The 14,577-nt window shown below is 37.3% G+C and overlaps 1 protein-coding gene across 1 annotated transcript in view; it reads right to left on the bottom strand.

The window, feature by feature from the left end:
- Nubp2 (NUBP iron-sulfur cluster assembly factor 2) overlaps positions 1-14,577 on the bottom strand; it is a 103,552-nt gene that overhangs the window by 55,395 nt on the left and 33,580 nt on the right. Inside the window, exons 3-4 of the mRNA XM_090415512.1 lie at positions 5,184-5,272; positions 1,078-1,187 (exon numbers count right to left, since the gene is read on the bottom strand). Coding sequence (XP_090271638.1) covers positions 1,078-1,187; positions 5,184-5,272 — 199 coding nt within the window. The remainder of the gene's footprint in view (positions 1-1,077; positions 1,188-5,183; positions 5,273-14,577) is intronic.

The following is a 14,577-nucleotide window of genomic DNA, read 5'->3' as shown; positions in this document are numbered from 1 at the left end:
AAAACGGTTTTTTGATTTAATAAATGAAATCAAAATTTTCATGACACAAAAAAATAAAACCATCGACGAGCTACATAATGATACATGGATAACAGATTTAGCATTTCTTGTTGACTTAACCGGCCATTTAAATATTCTCAATAAAAAGCTGCAAGGAAAGAATAAACTTATCACTGAAATGTATGCTTGTATTAAAGCTTTTAAAGTTAAATTGCAATTATGGGAAACACAACTGGAATCAAAAAATTTCGTATATTTCCTACATCTTAAATCCTGCCCTATTATTTCAAATCAAAAATCTCAAGAATATGCAAGAAAAATAGCATTATTACGACAAGAATTTGAAGAAAGATTTAATGATTTGGAGTCTGATTTTACATTATTTTCATTACCATTAAAAATGAACATGAATAACACACCAGAAAATCTACAAATGGAGCTAATTAATTTACAGTGCGATAAAAATCTTATTCAAAGATTTGAAGATACAGATTTGATTAACTTTTATTCGCACTTGTCAAAAGATAAATACCCTCAGTTAGGAATTTTTGCAATAAGAATAATCGCTTTGTTTGAGAGTACATTTATATGTGAACAGTTTTTTTCGCAGTTGAAAATTAATAAGTCTAAGAAAAGAACCTGATTGACCGATGAGCATCTACAATCTGTGATGATAGTTTCTAGTTTGTTTCTAGAATCTTGACAGATAACAGATTAATTTGGAGGAAATTTGTTGATTAGAAGTTAGTAATGGTGCAACTTTTCATGTAGTAGTAGTATCATAACATCCTGTACACTCCTTGAAGGTAGGTACATATCAAGAATTTGATGATGATATACACACACACTGTGACTTTATATTTCAAACATAGCATGAAACATATGTTGGTCTAAATACAATTTATTAAAAAAATGCCATAACACAAACTAACCTGATTCTTTTAAATGTCTGAAATGTGGTATCTTTAATGGTTCTTAATTATTGTAAATTTTACTACTGATGTATTGCCTCAGTTTGTTATATAATTTTATTTATAAATTACTTCAATAAGCAGCAAAAATAAATAAAATATTTACCATTCTTTTTTGGTCCTCTCCATACTATTGCTTCATCCTGACTATTTAGCAGAAATCCTATTGACATAACAGCTAAGGTTTGTTCCTTGTCAGCATATACTGGAATCCAACTGTGAAGACATTCAAATATATATACACACACACACACATACACATATATACTGTACAATGCTTGGAAAGAAGTCAATGGACATCATGGTGTGAGGAACAAACAGCCATGGCATCCACCTTAATAAGATGTAAGCCCTCCTTTCACTGTGATGAAAGGAGCAATCCTACAGGCCATACTTTCCACAAGCATACATGATCACTAGGAATTTTGAACCATTCTTTCTGTAGGCATATAATGAGGTCCTGGATTGTTGTGAGGCTAATGTCTCTAGACCTCACCTGATGCTTCAGTTTATCGCACAAATGTTCAATAGGGTTGAGATCAGGGCTCTATGGAGGTCAGTCAAGTGTGGCGATGTTCATGTCCACAAACCACACAGTTACAGCAGTAGTCTTATGACACAGTCACTCTTGCTGAAAGAGAAAATGGTCAGTTCCACAGAAATGCGACAAAGCAGGAAGCATTGTCTAGAATGTTCAGATACCTGTCAGAGTTTTCAATGTTCATAACACCACAAACAGAGGTTCAAGGCCAAACCAGGAAAAACAGGACCATACCATCACACCACCACCTCCAAATTTCATAGTTGGGGCTTGCATATTGTGGTCCTACCATGGAAGCCCATGTTGTGAGCCTCGGTTCTGAATGTTTTTATGCAGATTCATCGTTCCAGTCGATGCTTAGAACTCTACATTCAATGTGTCAGCTGACGAATGGTGATTTTTTACATATTATCCAACATAGCCCCCTACAGTCACATTCGGTGAGTGTTTTGTTCATCCAATGCACGTAGCACTTACAGTTGACTCCCTACACTTTGATCTCATTATGGTATCAATAATGGTTGACCTGGGATGACCCAATTTTTCAACATGCCAAACAGATAGGCCTGCAACATGGCATCCTATTGCAATGCCTCTTTCAAACTCTGTCAGTTTCTTCTCGCAGACATTTCACCCAGACAGTTGCACTGACTTTTTATAACTCATTACGTGGCACGATGCCCTTTGTTCATGGGGTTGTCCTTTGACTTCTTTCTAAGCAATATTTATTTATATCAGTGTATATATATTATATACACTGATATAAATAAAAGTAAATAAGGCATTGTTTTTTAGTATCATACTAGAATTAATCTTAGAAGAAGAAAACTGCTAAAATCTACAATGCTTGATGCTATAAAGACTGCTAATTAACATAGAGCTGCATGACCTGTAATCACCACGGATTCATCACTATTATATACATGAAGGTTTGACAGATTAATTATAATAATTATTGATTAATAGCATGACTTGAAACTGTAAATTCATGGTGGATGATATGCAGCAAAGGGTTCCTATTTTCCTGTATGAAATGTGAAGTCTCTATGCGGAACTTTTGGTATCAAGTCTCTTTTGGCAATTCTTTTGAATTATCAGTGAACAATTACCGATCATGTTGTACTGACCTAGGAAGTGGCCTTAGTGTATGGCCTATTCCATGTAGTAAAAGCTATATGCTGAATTCAAATCAGGAAATTATGTATGAATAACTCAGGAAAATACTTGGTACGATCCCACAGTATCAGTTGCTAGATATTGGCAATGTATGGGAAGTATTTAAAAAATACATCTAGAGTTTGAAGAATATGCAGTCTTATTAAGTAAGAGATTCTTCAGAAAAATATTTTTTGGAAAGAATACTCTGTTCATAAGGATGATGTCAGTTTTTAAAATTATAAGGTATCAGCCAAAAGAGTTACAGGTACTATACAGATAGTTAACTCTTTTGGCTTATGCCTTATAATTATGATGAAAGTAAAAGAAAGAAAGAATGAATGCAAAAAGAACAACTCATCAAAGTGGATAGTATAAGGTTGGCAGATGCAGAAGAGATCGTTCAACTAATGAGTGCTCATTTTGTGAAAAGCTATCAACCTAATATATAAAACATAGAGCTCAATGCTATCTCTACACAGGAGAAACTCAGGTGTATGAGGAGGAGGTACTACAGCTGTTGTATAGTCTAATATGAATTCAGGCAGTAAGGGTTGATGGGATATCAACAGGGAAGATAAAAGAGTGATCAGCTAAATTGGCTGTTCCTTTGCTCTGGCTATATAACATCCACAGAAAATATTGCACAGGAGTTGAAAGAATGTATGATAATCCCAATGAACAAGAGTGTTGCAAAGACTGATGTGTCTAACTGTTGACCTATTGGTATCTGGAGTGGTGGTTAAGATTTTGGAAAAAGTTGGTAAGAGATTGCATACAGGAATGGGTTGACAAAGAATGTATATTTGCAATGATCAACATGGATTTATTAGGACTGTCATATTTAAGAAACTTTAAGGCTTTTGACAGGATTCAGCATGGAATGCTGTTAAATAAGTTGGAAGATATGGGCTTAGATTATAAACTACTAGTCTGGATAAGAGGATGGCTGATTGACAGATATTAAAAAATGGTGTATGAAGAATATGAGTCTAAAAAATTTAAGGTGATCAGACCTTATTCATTGTTATTCAATCTTTGAGTTAATGAATGACATTGGGAAGGATTTAAAAGGAGATATACAGCCATTTTATGATGATGCAAAGATAGGATGTATAATCAGAAATGAAAGTGTGATGTAATGCTTGCAGAATGATTTGAAAAAATTGGAATTGTGGTCAAGTGAATATGGCCTTCAGTTCAATGTTAGTAAATGTCAAGTTATTCATTTTGGTGCAATGAGATATCCAATGGTAAATTATATTGGCAGGATTATGCTAGAAGAAACCTGACCAAGGGATCTTTGAGTTTCAATAGACAGGAAGTTGAGGTTCAGGGATTATATAGCAAAAATTGCAAATACAATTCAGAGGATAATTGTAATGCTGAAACAAACAATGATGTGCAAGAATAAGGAAGTGATTTTGCCTTTTTACAGGGGTGTGGACATAACATGAATTGGACTACTGTGAACGAATCTGATGACACAGATGATGCATATACAGTGGAGTGTATGCAAAGAGAATGTTAAGGATGTTACCAGGATTGTGGAATGTAGATTATGAGGAGATATTGAGAATTTGTGCACTGCAGATGCAGGAGCAAACAGGAGAAAAAGGAGAGATATGATAGAGACTTTCAAACTTCTGAGAGAGTCATAACAGGATATTAGTAGATGGCATTTTTAAATTTTATGAAGGGTGAGACATCCACGGAAGTTGAGAATGAATGAAGTCAATGAAAGAAGTGAGAGCTAGATTTTTCTCTCATAGAGCAACACATGACCAGAATGGCTTGCCTTTGGAGGTTGTGAGTGCAGAGTGAGTGAATTCAAGAGAAGGTATGGCATGTGGTGGGAGCGGTGTGTGGCCTCCGTTAATGAGTCCCTGACTTACTGGAAGTTTCCTACGATAATAATAATCATTTGAAATGTAATTTTGAAAATATAAATCAGACTTTTGCAAGAATTTTTGAAGAAACTCTAAGGATGGATTTTTACACTTATGTGAACCTGCAGAAACATGTAGAAAGACCACTTAATTCTCTACAGTAATACAATTTCATCCCATTGTGATGTGGCATGCATTCATTGAGCCAGCCAAACAGCATATTTGGCCAAGTAGATATATCTGCTCTTCAACTTACACATGGTAAGTTGGAGAGATGATTAATATTTGTTAAGTTCTTTTAACTATTTTCAGCATGAGACCATCAAGTGATATTTGGTCTGTAGAGCAGAGTCTAGACTATCTTATCCTACCTATGGTAAGATTTATTCTTTGTGTATAGATTAACATAAAATCTCACACATCTCTTTCAAAGTAGAAGCATTTCTTAGAGCATAACTAATACAAACTGTTAGATGTTTGCAAAATACTGAAAGGGGGAGGGTAAAAAACGCTTTTGTAGTATATATTTTAATCTACATAGTTAAATTCTGCATTATTACGAAGAATTCAACTAAAGAATGAATTTTAATTTGTACTGTAACAATTACTAAGAAAAATTTTCCTTACCCCTCTGGGCATTGATGCACATCCTTGGTTTCTAGGTTCAACATATGAGGTACGCTTGGACCACAGAGATCAATATCTAAAAGACCCACCTGAAGAAGATAGAATAACAGCAAATAATAATAATCAAAATAATAATGACAATTCTGAAAAGATTTAAAATAATCATAAATAAATAATCAAAATAATCATAATTATTTTGATGCTGATATAATAAATAAATAAATAAAAAAAAAAAACAAGAACAAAGAAAATCTCAGTCTACCCACTGTAAAATAATGTACTATTTATCTGAATTTCATAATGACAACCCTCTGTTAAATTGTGAATGAATACAATTCACTAAAGAATGTTTCATTCATAATTTGACAAGTAAAATCCCTTGAAAAGGATATGCTTGTATTTTAGTATAAGTTGTATATAGCCTGACAAATATTGGATACCATAATTAATGTAAAACTTGTGAACATTCCCATGTAAAATACCTACTAAATTGTATGTTAGACAATGAATTTGTTATATTCATATTTTCTGCATCAATTTTATATCAATTCTGTTAGAATTGATATAAAAGAATTACTGTGTAAATTGCATATAACCAACTGAGATTATAATGCCAAAGTAAGCGGGCAAGACACCGGATTAGTAAGTTGCCTCAAGCAGTCACGCGCGCATACGCCACGTGGCTACCTGAATTTTCGGGAAAGACGCTACGAAAAGGCAAGACCCATGAGTGCAAAGGAATAACGTGTCGGGTGAAAATTTAGGGTTACAAGGAGTCCGGGTAGGGGTTGACATAAAAGGGCTGGAAAACCCCTCCAAAGGACTTTTTGCTTTTTGTCTGGAGTCTCTGTTCTCTCTTGAATTGGGTATAGTTATGTTAAAGATACCAAGCATAGTCTTGCATAAATTGCAGGTGCAAACTTGACATTTTGTCGGTTTGCTTACTTGGGAAAAATGGAGTAAAACCAGGTTTAAAATTGCTTGGTATCTTTAACATAACTATACCCAAGTTAAAAATACTTTCTACATTTATATCTCCTCCTGAGATTTTTATTTAATAAGGTTATAACACCTTATGGTAACTTGTTTTGGTAAAATACTTACAAGCTCTGCATTACTAAATCTTGGTATTTCTAGCCTGGCTCCCACTGATGAGACCTCAATAAAGGTCGAAACCGGTCTGGGTAGTGGCCCCTTGCCTTTAATACAAAACATCATACATCCCCTTCTTGGAGATGTGTTTTGGCATTAAGGGTAAATATTAAGATTAGTGATCAGAGCTTGCTCCACCTTTATCACGAGTTGCCTTGGTCTTGCACTACCTGTAGGATCAGCTAGTTTTGCATAAATTGCAGGCGCAAACTTGACATTTTGTCTGTTTGCTTACTTGGGAAAAATGGAGTAAAACCAGGTTTAAAATTGCTTGGTATCTTTAACATAACTATACCCAAGTTAAAAATACTTTCTACATTTATATCTCCTCCTGAGATTTTTATTTAATAAGGTTATAACACCTTATGGTAACTTGTTTTGGTAAAATACTTACAAGCTCTGCATTACTAAATCTTGGTATTTCTAGCCTGGCTCCACTGATGAGACCTCAATAAAGGTCGAAACCGGTCTGGGTAGTGGCCCCTTGCCTTTAATACAAAACATCATACATCCCCTTCTTGGAGATGTGTTTTGGCATTAAGGGTAAATATTAAGATTAGTGATCAGAGCTTGCTCCACCTTTACCACGAGTTGCTTTGGTCTTGCACTACCTGTAGGATCAGCTAGTCTTGCATAAATTGCAGGCACAAACTTGACATTTTGTCTGTTTGCTTACTTGGGAAAAATGGAGTAAAACCAGGTTTAAAATGGCTTGGTATCTTTAACATAACTATACCCAAGTTAAAAATACTTTCTACAAGTAATGTGTGAGAGGAAGGTAATTGTAACTTAAGAATCATAGACCTTCATAAAGTTTTGAGACTCTATCTATTAAGACAGAACTGTGATAGTTTAATCGTAGTCGATGAGCAATATGTGCTATGTATTATAATTGTACTTGTGTTGATTGCTAGCTATGTTTAAGAGCTGTAGAGATGTCTAATCCAGACAGCTTGATTAACACCTAAAAGTTATTATTGGTTTTATAATCTAAGAATGCAAGCTTTGAATCTTTGAACATAATGTTTTTGTAGTATTAATTACTGTGTGATGTATATTGATTAATTTTACTTTGTAATCTAGTAGTACAGTGATAATTGAAAGTTCTTTATTCTGTATGATGATCATTATGTTAAATAAACCTTTTGCTCTTATTAATTTGGTTGCCTGTGTCTAAGAATCCGATGCACCACTCATAAATTATTCGGATCTAAGTGGGAAATAATTGTTAATTAAAACCACGACTGCAAACACGGTTGATCATAAAAGGTATTCATAATTGATAACTTAGTATAGAAATAGATAGAATAATCACATGCATATCTGAAGGTTCACTTCTTGACTGAGACATTTTTCCAATCTAAGGGTTCTGGGTGGCACAGCAGAACAAATAAATTTTCCCAGAACCTTAAGAAGTTAACTTCAGAAGCTTTGTTACCAAGGGGTTGGCTCAGCCTTGAGACAATCCCTTTGTAGATCAGACTCATGCACGTGATAATCAAAAGGGCTGAAGTATATATTAGTAAAACAAAGACAGACACATTATAGGTACTGCTGAAATAGGGCAAATTATTCAAGAGATAGACCTACGACGACATGTTATAACAAATGGCACAGCCAACAGGATGTGAATTATACTATTAAATTGAAATCTTAGACAGTTCAAAGTGAGTAGGTTTCAGATTCTGACCGGGCATTTGAAGAGCAAAGGTTAAATTTTGAGTAGTTTGAATATTTTCTAGTGTAGTACATTGTAAACTCAGGTATAAGCATGTCCACTCCTACCAGTAGTTCAGGAATGAACGATACAGAGTTCTTTAGGTGTATAAATCCACAACAGGTGTTCCCGCAATTTTCAGCGGAAGAAAGACGTACAATGTCATAGCATTCTTTTGCTATATTGAAGAGCTACTCTGCAGTAAGCTGGTAAGGCAGGCCAAAACCTTCCTATATGCCTTCCCTGTTCTAAAAGAGACCCTGAAATATCAAAATTTTAAAGAGATACTAATCTCTGAGTATTTGAAGAAAAAAGGGGGGCCCAAACCTTGAGGGAATTGTATGGATGCATACAGGAAGAAGGCAAAAGTGTAACTAGTTATCTAAACAGAGTACTGTCCAATACTTGATCCATGAGAACCTCATTCCCAGAGGAAAGGACCCACTAGAGTGGACAGCATTCCAACAATTTAGGATTGGGTTGTGTGATGAATTGAGAGGGTTCATTTATAAAAAGGGGCAAGAGACTTGGATGGATGCCACAACCCGGCCAGAGAGAGAGAGAGAGAGAAAATAGTGAAAGAGATGGCTCATGCCTCCTCTTTGAGGCTACAATTGCAGAAGGGATCAGGGGCTCATGTTCCCCTCCTTGTAGGTTCTGAGAACAAGTCCATCTCTAATGTAGGTTCTGATCTCCTGAAGTCATTCAAGTACCATCAGTGCGTAATGAAAGAGGAGGCAGAAGCAGTAAATCTGCAGAAACATAATGTGAGGAAGGGAACCCACCCTTCGAAACGTGATGGACAGGGAATAGGATTGGAGATTTCGAATCTCTCCAAAACAAGTGTAAAAAGGGGAGACCTAGTTACAATCGCCAGTGAATCACCCAAAAGGGGGAGCTCAAATAAACAAGAGGAGTACAGAAAGCAAACTGTATCGGTGGCAGAGGTAGAGGGAAGGTTGCCCTTGTCTCTGGTGGAAGGTTTTATTGAGGAAATCCCCTGCAACTTCTTGTTTGACACCAGGGCTCATGTATCCGTGATTCCAATGCCATTAATCAAGGAATTCCGGACTACAACCCCTAACAACTTCACCGAATTGTGCAACCCTGTAAAGATCATGGGAATCGCAAAGGTTGAGCTCCTCTCAGTATTGAAGGGCAAAGTAAAAATCTCCATGCCATGCTTCCCGGTAAACATCTCGCATGAAATGCTGGTCCTCCCCGAGCTTGCAGACACTAGTAATCAAGTCATACTAGGCCAGATTTTCTGGAGAAGCATAGATTTATGTGTGACTTCGCTAGTAAGACACTATCTCTATGTAGAAAGAAGTCCAAGCCAGAATTCAGAATAAGGTGTGCTGGTGAGGTGAGCGAGGCTATGGAAATCGAATTGAAGGATCATATCGATGACTCGAGTATGTGGAAGGATAAGTTAGTACAAGGTACCATTAAGTTATCAAGCTCAGAGCAGGAAAGGATGCAAATCAAAGAATTTTTCAAGTTAGTGTTCCATCACTACCTGAGAGTGTTCACAGAGGAGATCAGCTCTCTTTCCTGCACCAACAAGGTACAGCATACTGTTCAAATTACATCCGATGTACCAGTATATGTCAAACAGTATCAAACACCGTTCAAACATACGGACAAACTCCAAAAGTTATTACTAGAGTACGAGAAGGCGGACATTATTGAATGATCCAATTCTAGGTGGAACAGTCCATTCATCTTAGTAGAAAAACCAAATGGTGGGTTAAGGTTTGTTCTGATGTTTTCTCCCTGGTGCAGGACACCAGAGTGTACAGAGGATTTGAAATTGGAAGTGATCACTATTTAGTCTTGAGCAGGATAAAATTGAATTTCATATTGAAAAGAATAACATGCAAGAAAGTTTTAAAGCGAATAAAAGTTGAGTAGCTCTCAGATGTGAACTGTAGACTAAAATACAGAAATATTATTGAAAAAAAAATGAAAGAGTTTGAGAACAGGAATCAAACCTTGGAGATTCAGTGGCAAACTCTGAAGGAAACATTGATTGATTCTGCCAGAGAGGCATGTGGTGAGGTTGTGTGCAAGGATAAAAAAATCAGAACTCCCTGGTGGACACAGGAAGTTAAAGAGGCAGTGAAGGAAAAGAAGAAAGCATATCAAAAGTTCCTGGCAAATAAGTCAGCTTTTACTCTTACAGAATACAGAGACAAATGTAAGAAAGCTAAACAGTGTGTAAAACTAGCTAAACAAAAGTCATGGGAGGACTTTGGCAAGAATATAGAAAATAAATATCAAGAAGGTGGCAAAATATTCTGGAGGTTGTTGAAGAAGCTTAGGAATGGAGGAAAGAGTGCTGTAAAAGGAGTTAGAGATGATAAAGGTGACATGAAAACAGGAGAAAATGATATCCTTGAAGTATGGAGTAATTACTTTGAAAAACTTCTAAATGAAACAAGCAGTGATGACAGCACAGTGATAAAAAACACTGACCTGGCATGCAGTCAGGAATACATATCCATACTTGAAGTAGAAAAAGCCATCAAAGGCTTGAAATGTGGAAAGGCAGCAGGAGTAGATGATATTCGACCAGAAATGCTGAAGTATGGTGGTATAAGAGTCTTACAGTGGCTGCACTGCATAGTTCAGAAAGCCTGGACAGAGGGACGAATTCCTGATGATTGGAGTAGAGCTCTCATAGTACCCATATATAAAAAGGGAAATAAAACTGAATGTGAGAATTACAGAGGTATTTCCCTACTGAGTGTTCCTGGCAAGATCTATGCAAGTATACTTGAGAAACGGTTGAGAAGAATTGTGGAAGAAAAGCTTGGTGAAGAACAAGCTGGATTCAGGCCAAATAGAGGCTGTCAGGATCAGATTTTCACTTTACGACAAATAGTCGAGAAAGCATGGGAATATAACAAAGATCTGTATTTAAGTTTTGTCGATTTGGAAAAGGCATATGACAAGGTGCCAAGAGAGAAGCTATTCAATATGCTGCAGTTATATGGTGTCAATGGGGCATTATATCAAGCAATACTTAGTCTTTATTTCAGTTGTGAGTCAGCAGTTAGAATTGAAGGAAGTACAGGAAGATGGTTTAATGTTAAATCTGGTGTGAGACAAGGATGTACATTATCCCCTCTGTTATTCATTATCTATATGGATCATATTATGAAGGAATGTGGTATTAAACCTGATATCAAAATTGGAGATGTTAATGTCAGCTCTTTGCTTTATGCGGATGATGTTATACTTCTAAATAAATCCGCTACAAGTCTGCAAGATTCTCTGACTAAATTGAATAGCTGTTGTAATAGATATGGTATGAAGGTCAGCAATAAAAAGACAAAGACAATGAAAATAGGCAGAATCATTGAAAATGTCAACTGTATTGTGAATGGAGAACCTGTGGAACAAGTAAAACATTTCAGCTATTTAGGCACAATTTTTACTGAAGATGGTAAACTAAATATAGAAATAGACAACAGAATCAGCAAAGCTGGTATGGTGGGAAGTCAATTGAATAAATTCATATGGAATAAGAAAGAAATTAGTCGGAACACTAAATTAGCTGTATACAAGACTGTGTTCAAACCAATTTTAACTTATGGATCTGAGAGCTGGGTCAGAAGTAAAACACTTGACCAAAGACTAGAGACTGCAGATATGAGAGTCCTGAGAAAGATTAGAGGCGTGAACAGATGGCATCAATGGCAATATCATATTAAAAATGAGGATATTAGGAAAGAACTTGACATTGTCAGCATCCAGGAATGCGTTAGCAGAGCTAATCTCAGATGGTATGGTCACTTAAATAGAATTGGAGAGGAAAGATTAGCAAAACAAGTGTTCTCTGCCAGGTTGGCAGGAAAACGACCCAGAGGAAGACCAAGATATAGGTGGATTGATACGGTACAAAGTGCCTTAGACGATAGAAATATAAGATCTGATAATGTTGGAGTCTTGACAAGTAACAGACTGATTTGGAGGAAAATTGTAGATAAGAAGTTAGTAATGATGTAATTTTTTCATGTAGTACTGTCATATCCTGTACACCCCTTGAGGGTACATGGCAGGAATTTGATGATGATGATGATGATGATGAGGTTTGTTCTGGACTTGAGAGAGGTAAACAAGGTCACCAAACCTACTGATTTTCCAGTGTGCAAGATTGAGGACTTATTGACCGGCCTGGAAGCAGCTAAATATTTCTCAAAATTAGACCTGAACTCTGGCTACTTCCAAATTCCTCTAAGGGAGGAAGATAGGAAGTACTTTGCCTTCACTACGAGATGGCAAAAGTATCAACTGTGTCGCCTTCCCCAAGGGACCAGGAACTCAGCCATGAGTTTCCATTGTCTAATGAACTCTATCCTATCTGACATGTTAGGAAGAGGATTTATATGCTTCCAGGACGATCTCCTGGTCTACTGATCTTGCATTAAGGAGCACAGCAGATTACTGATGGGAGTTATGGAAAGACTAAACAGGGCCCAACTTTCCCTAAAGTACTCGAAGTGTCAGTTTTTCCTCAGGGAAGTCGAATATTTAGGGCACATTGTGAATGAAGCTGGAATAACACCCACAAAAACCAATGTGACTGCTATATTAAAGGTAAGGATCCCCACTACTGTAAAGCAGGTCTGGAGGTATTTGGGCATGATTAACTTCTATAGGAAGTTCATTCCTGAATGCTCCAAATTAATGGAGCCCATAGTTAGGCTAACAAAAAAAGGGGTCAAGTTCGAGTGTGTGTGTGTGTGGGGGGAGAACAACAGTGAGCGCATCAACTTTTAAATTTGGCTTTGACCAGATCCCCGGTGCTGACCTATCCCAGGCTTGGTCAAACTTTTTTTCTCTCAGCAGATGCCTCCAATGAAACGATTGCCTCGGTTGTAGAGCAGAGGGAAGGGGAAGGCTTTAAGTCCATCGCATTCGTCAGTAGAAAGCTTTCATCATCTGAGGGAAACTACTCTGTAATTGAGAAGGAAGTGCTCGCCATCATTTACACCCTTAGAAAGTTCAGGTATATGCTGTTAGGGCAACAAATCAAGCTTGTTCTGACCACAAGCCTCTGTCATTCATCTCTTCCATGAAGGATAAGAATCAGAGGATTATCCGGTGGACCTTAGAGATGCAGGAATTCAACCTAGAGATAAACTACATTCCTGGCTCAGCCAACGTAGTTGCAGATTATCTGTCGAGATTCCTAGACTCTGAACCTGACGAGAGCGTCAGCTCAGATGGAGAAGTAATCAACTCCATACTTAAGGCAGAAGAGTTAGATAAGATAAAGAGCACACCTCTGAAATACCAAGTCTGGGACAAACCTCGTATAATAGAAGAGCAGAAAAGGGATCCAATGTGTGTGTGTGGGTGGGGGGGGTGTATAAGAGGGTCTTAAAAGGAGAGAAGTCCCTGGACAGGAAATCCTTCCATCACACCTTGTACATAGACCAGGACAGTCTTTTGCTATCAAGGCAGGCCATCACAGGGAGGCAGAAGGATAAGATCCTAGTTCCAGAAATCATGATTCCCTGGGTACTCTACACATTTCATGATTTGATCTAGCGGGTCACCAGGGGATACATAGAACGTGGAATAGAGTGCGGGACAGATATATATATATATGGAAAGGGATGAGGGGGAAGTTGAGTCACATGTGTCGTCCTCCTGCCACTTATGCCAACAAAAGTCCAGCATTATAGGTAAGGCCCCCACTCCAGTCATTCCCAATCCCCACGTGCCCTTTTCAGGCAGTAGCCATGGATATTGTGGGCCCGCTCCCTATCACCAAGAAGGGCAATAGGTATATATTAGTAATTATAGACATGTTCTCCCAATATCCAGAGGCTGTGGCAATTAAGGATCAGACTACAAGAACTGTAGCAGATAAGTTTATCAAGTTCATTATCTCCAGGTATGGAATACCCCAAACCCTCCTATCAGATCAAGGCTCTAACTTCACAGCTGAAGTCATGCTACAGCTGTGCAAGTTGTTGAGAATAAAAAAGTTGTTCACCACCCCTTATCACCCCCAGAGGAATGGAATGTGTGAGAGGATGAACAGGACACTGAAACTTACCCTATTCAAATTAGCAGATAGCCAGGTGTCAAACTGGGATTCCTACTTATCGCACACCTTATTTGCATGCAGGACCACTCTACATACTGCCATTAGGGAAGCCCTTGCTATTGTTCTTTAAGGTTTGAGCCTCTTTTCCCCAATGATTTCAAGAACTACCGGGTAAGCTCTGGATTCCCTGACATAGACGATTACCTAAATAGCCTAATCATGGATCATAATATAGCATATGAGATGGTAGTTAAATCTAGCAAAATTTGCTCACAATGGGTGAGAACTTATGCCAACAAGTTGAGAAAATATAAGGATCTAAAACCAGGTAATCTTGTCTTGCTAGAACAAAAAACTCTGTCAACAAGAAAGGAGGAAAGTTTGGAAAGAGTGCAGCTGGGCCTTATGAGATCCAAGAAAAATTATCTCTGGTGACTTATAGAATAAAGGAGAAGACT

This window comes from Typopeltis vanoorti, chromosome 3 (assembly GCF_054136105.1).
Source record: "Typopeltis vanoorti isolate ZY-2024b chromosome 3, IOZ_Tvanoo_1.0, whole genome shotgun sequence".
In the NCBI taxonomy this organism is placed as follows: Eukaryota; Metazoa; Arthropoda; class Arachnida; order Uropygi; family Thelyphonidae; genus Typopeltis; species Typopeltis vanoorti.
The sequence above is the reverse complement of the archived record's forward strand: the minus strand, read 5'-3'. Positions and strand labels throughout refer to the sequence as shown.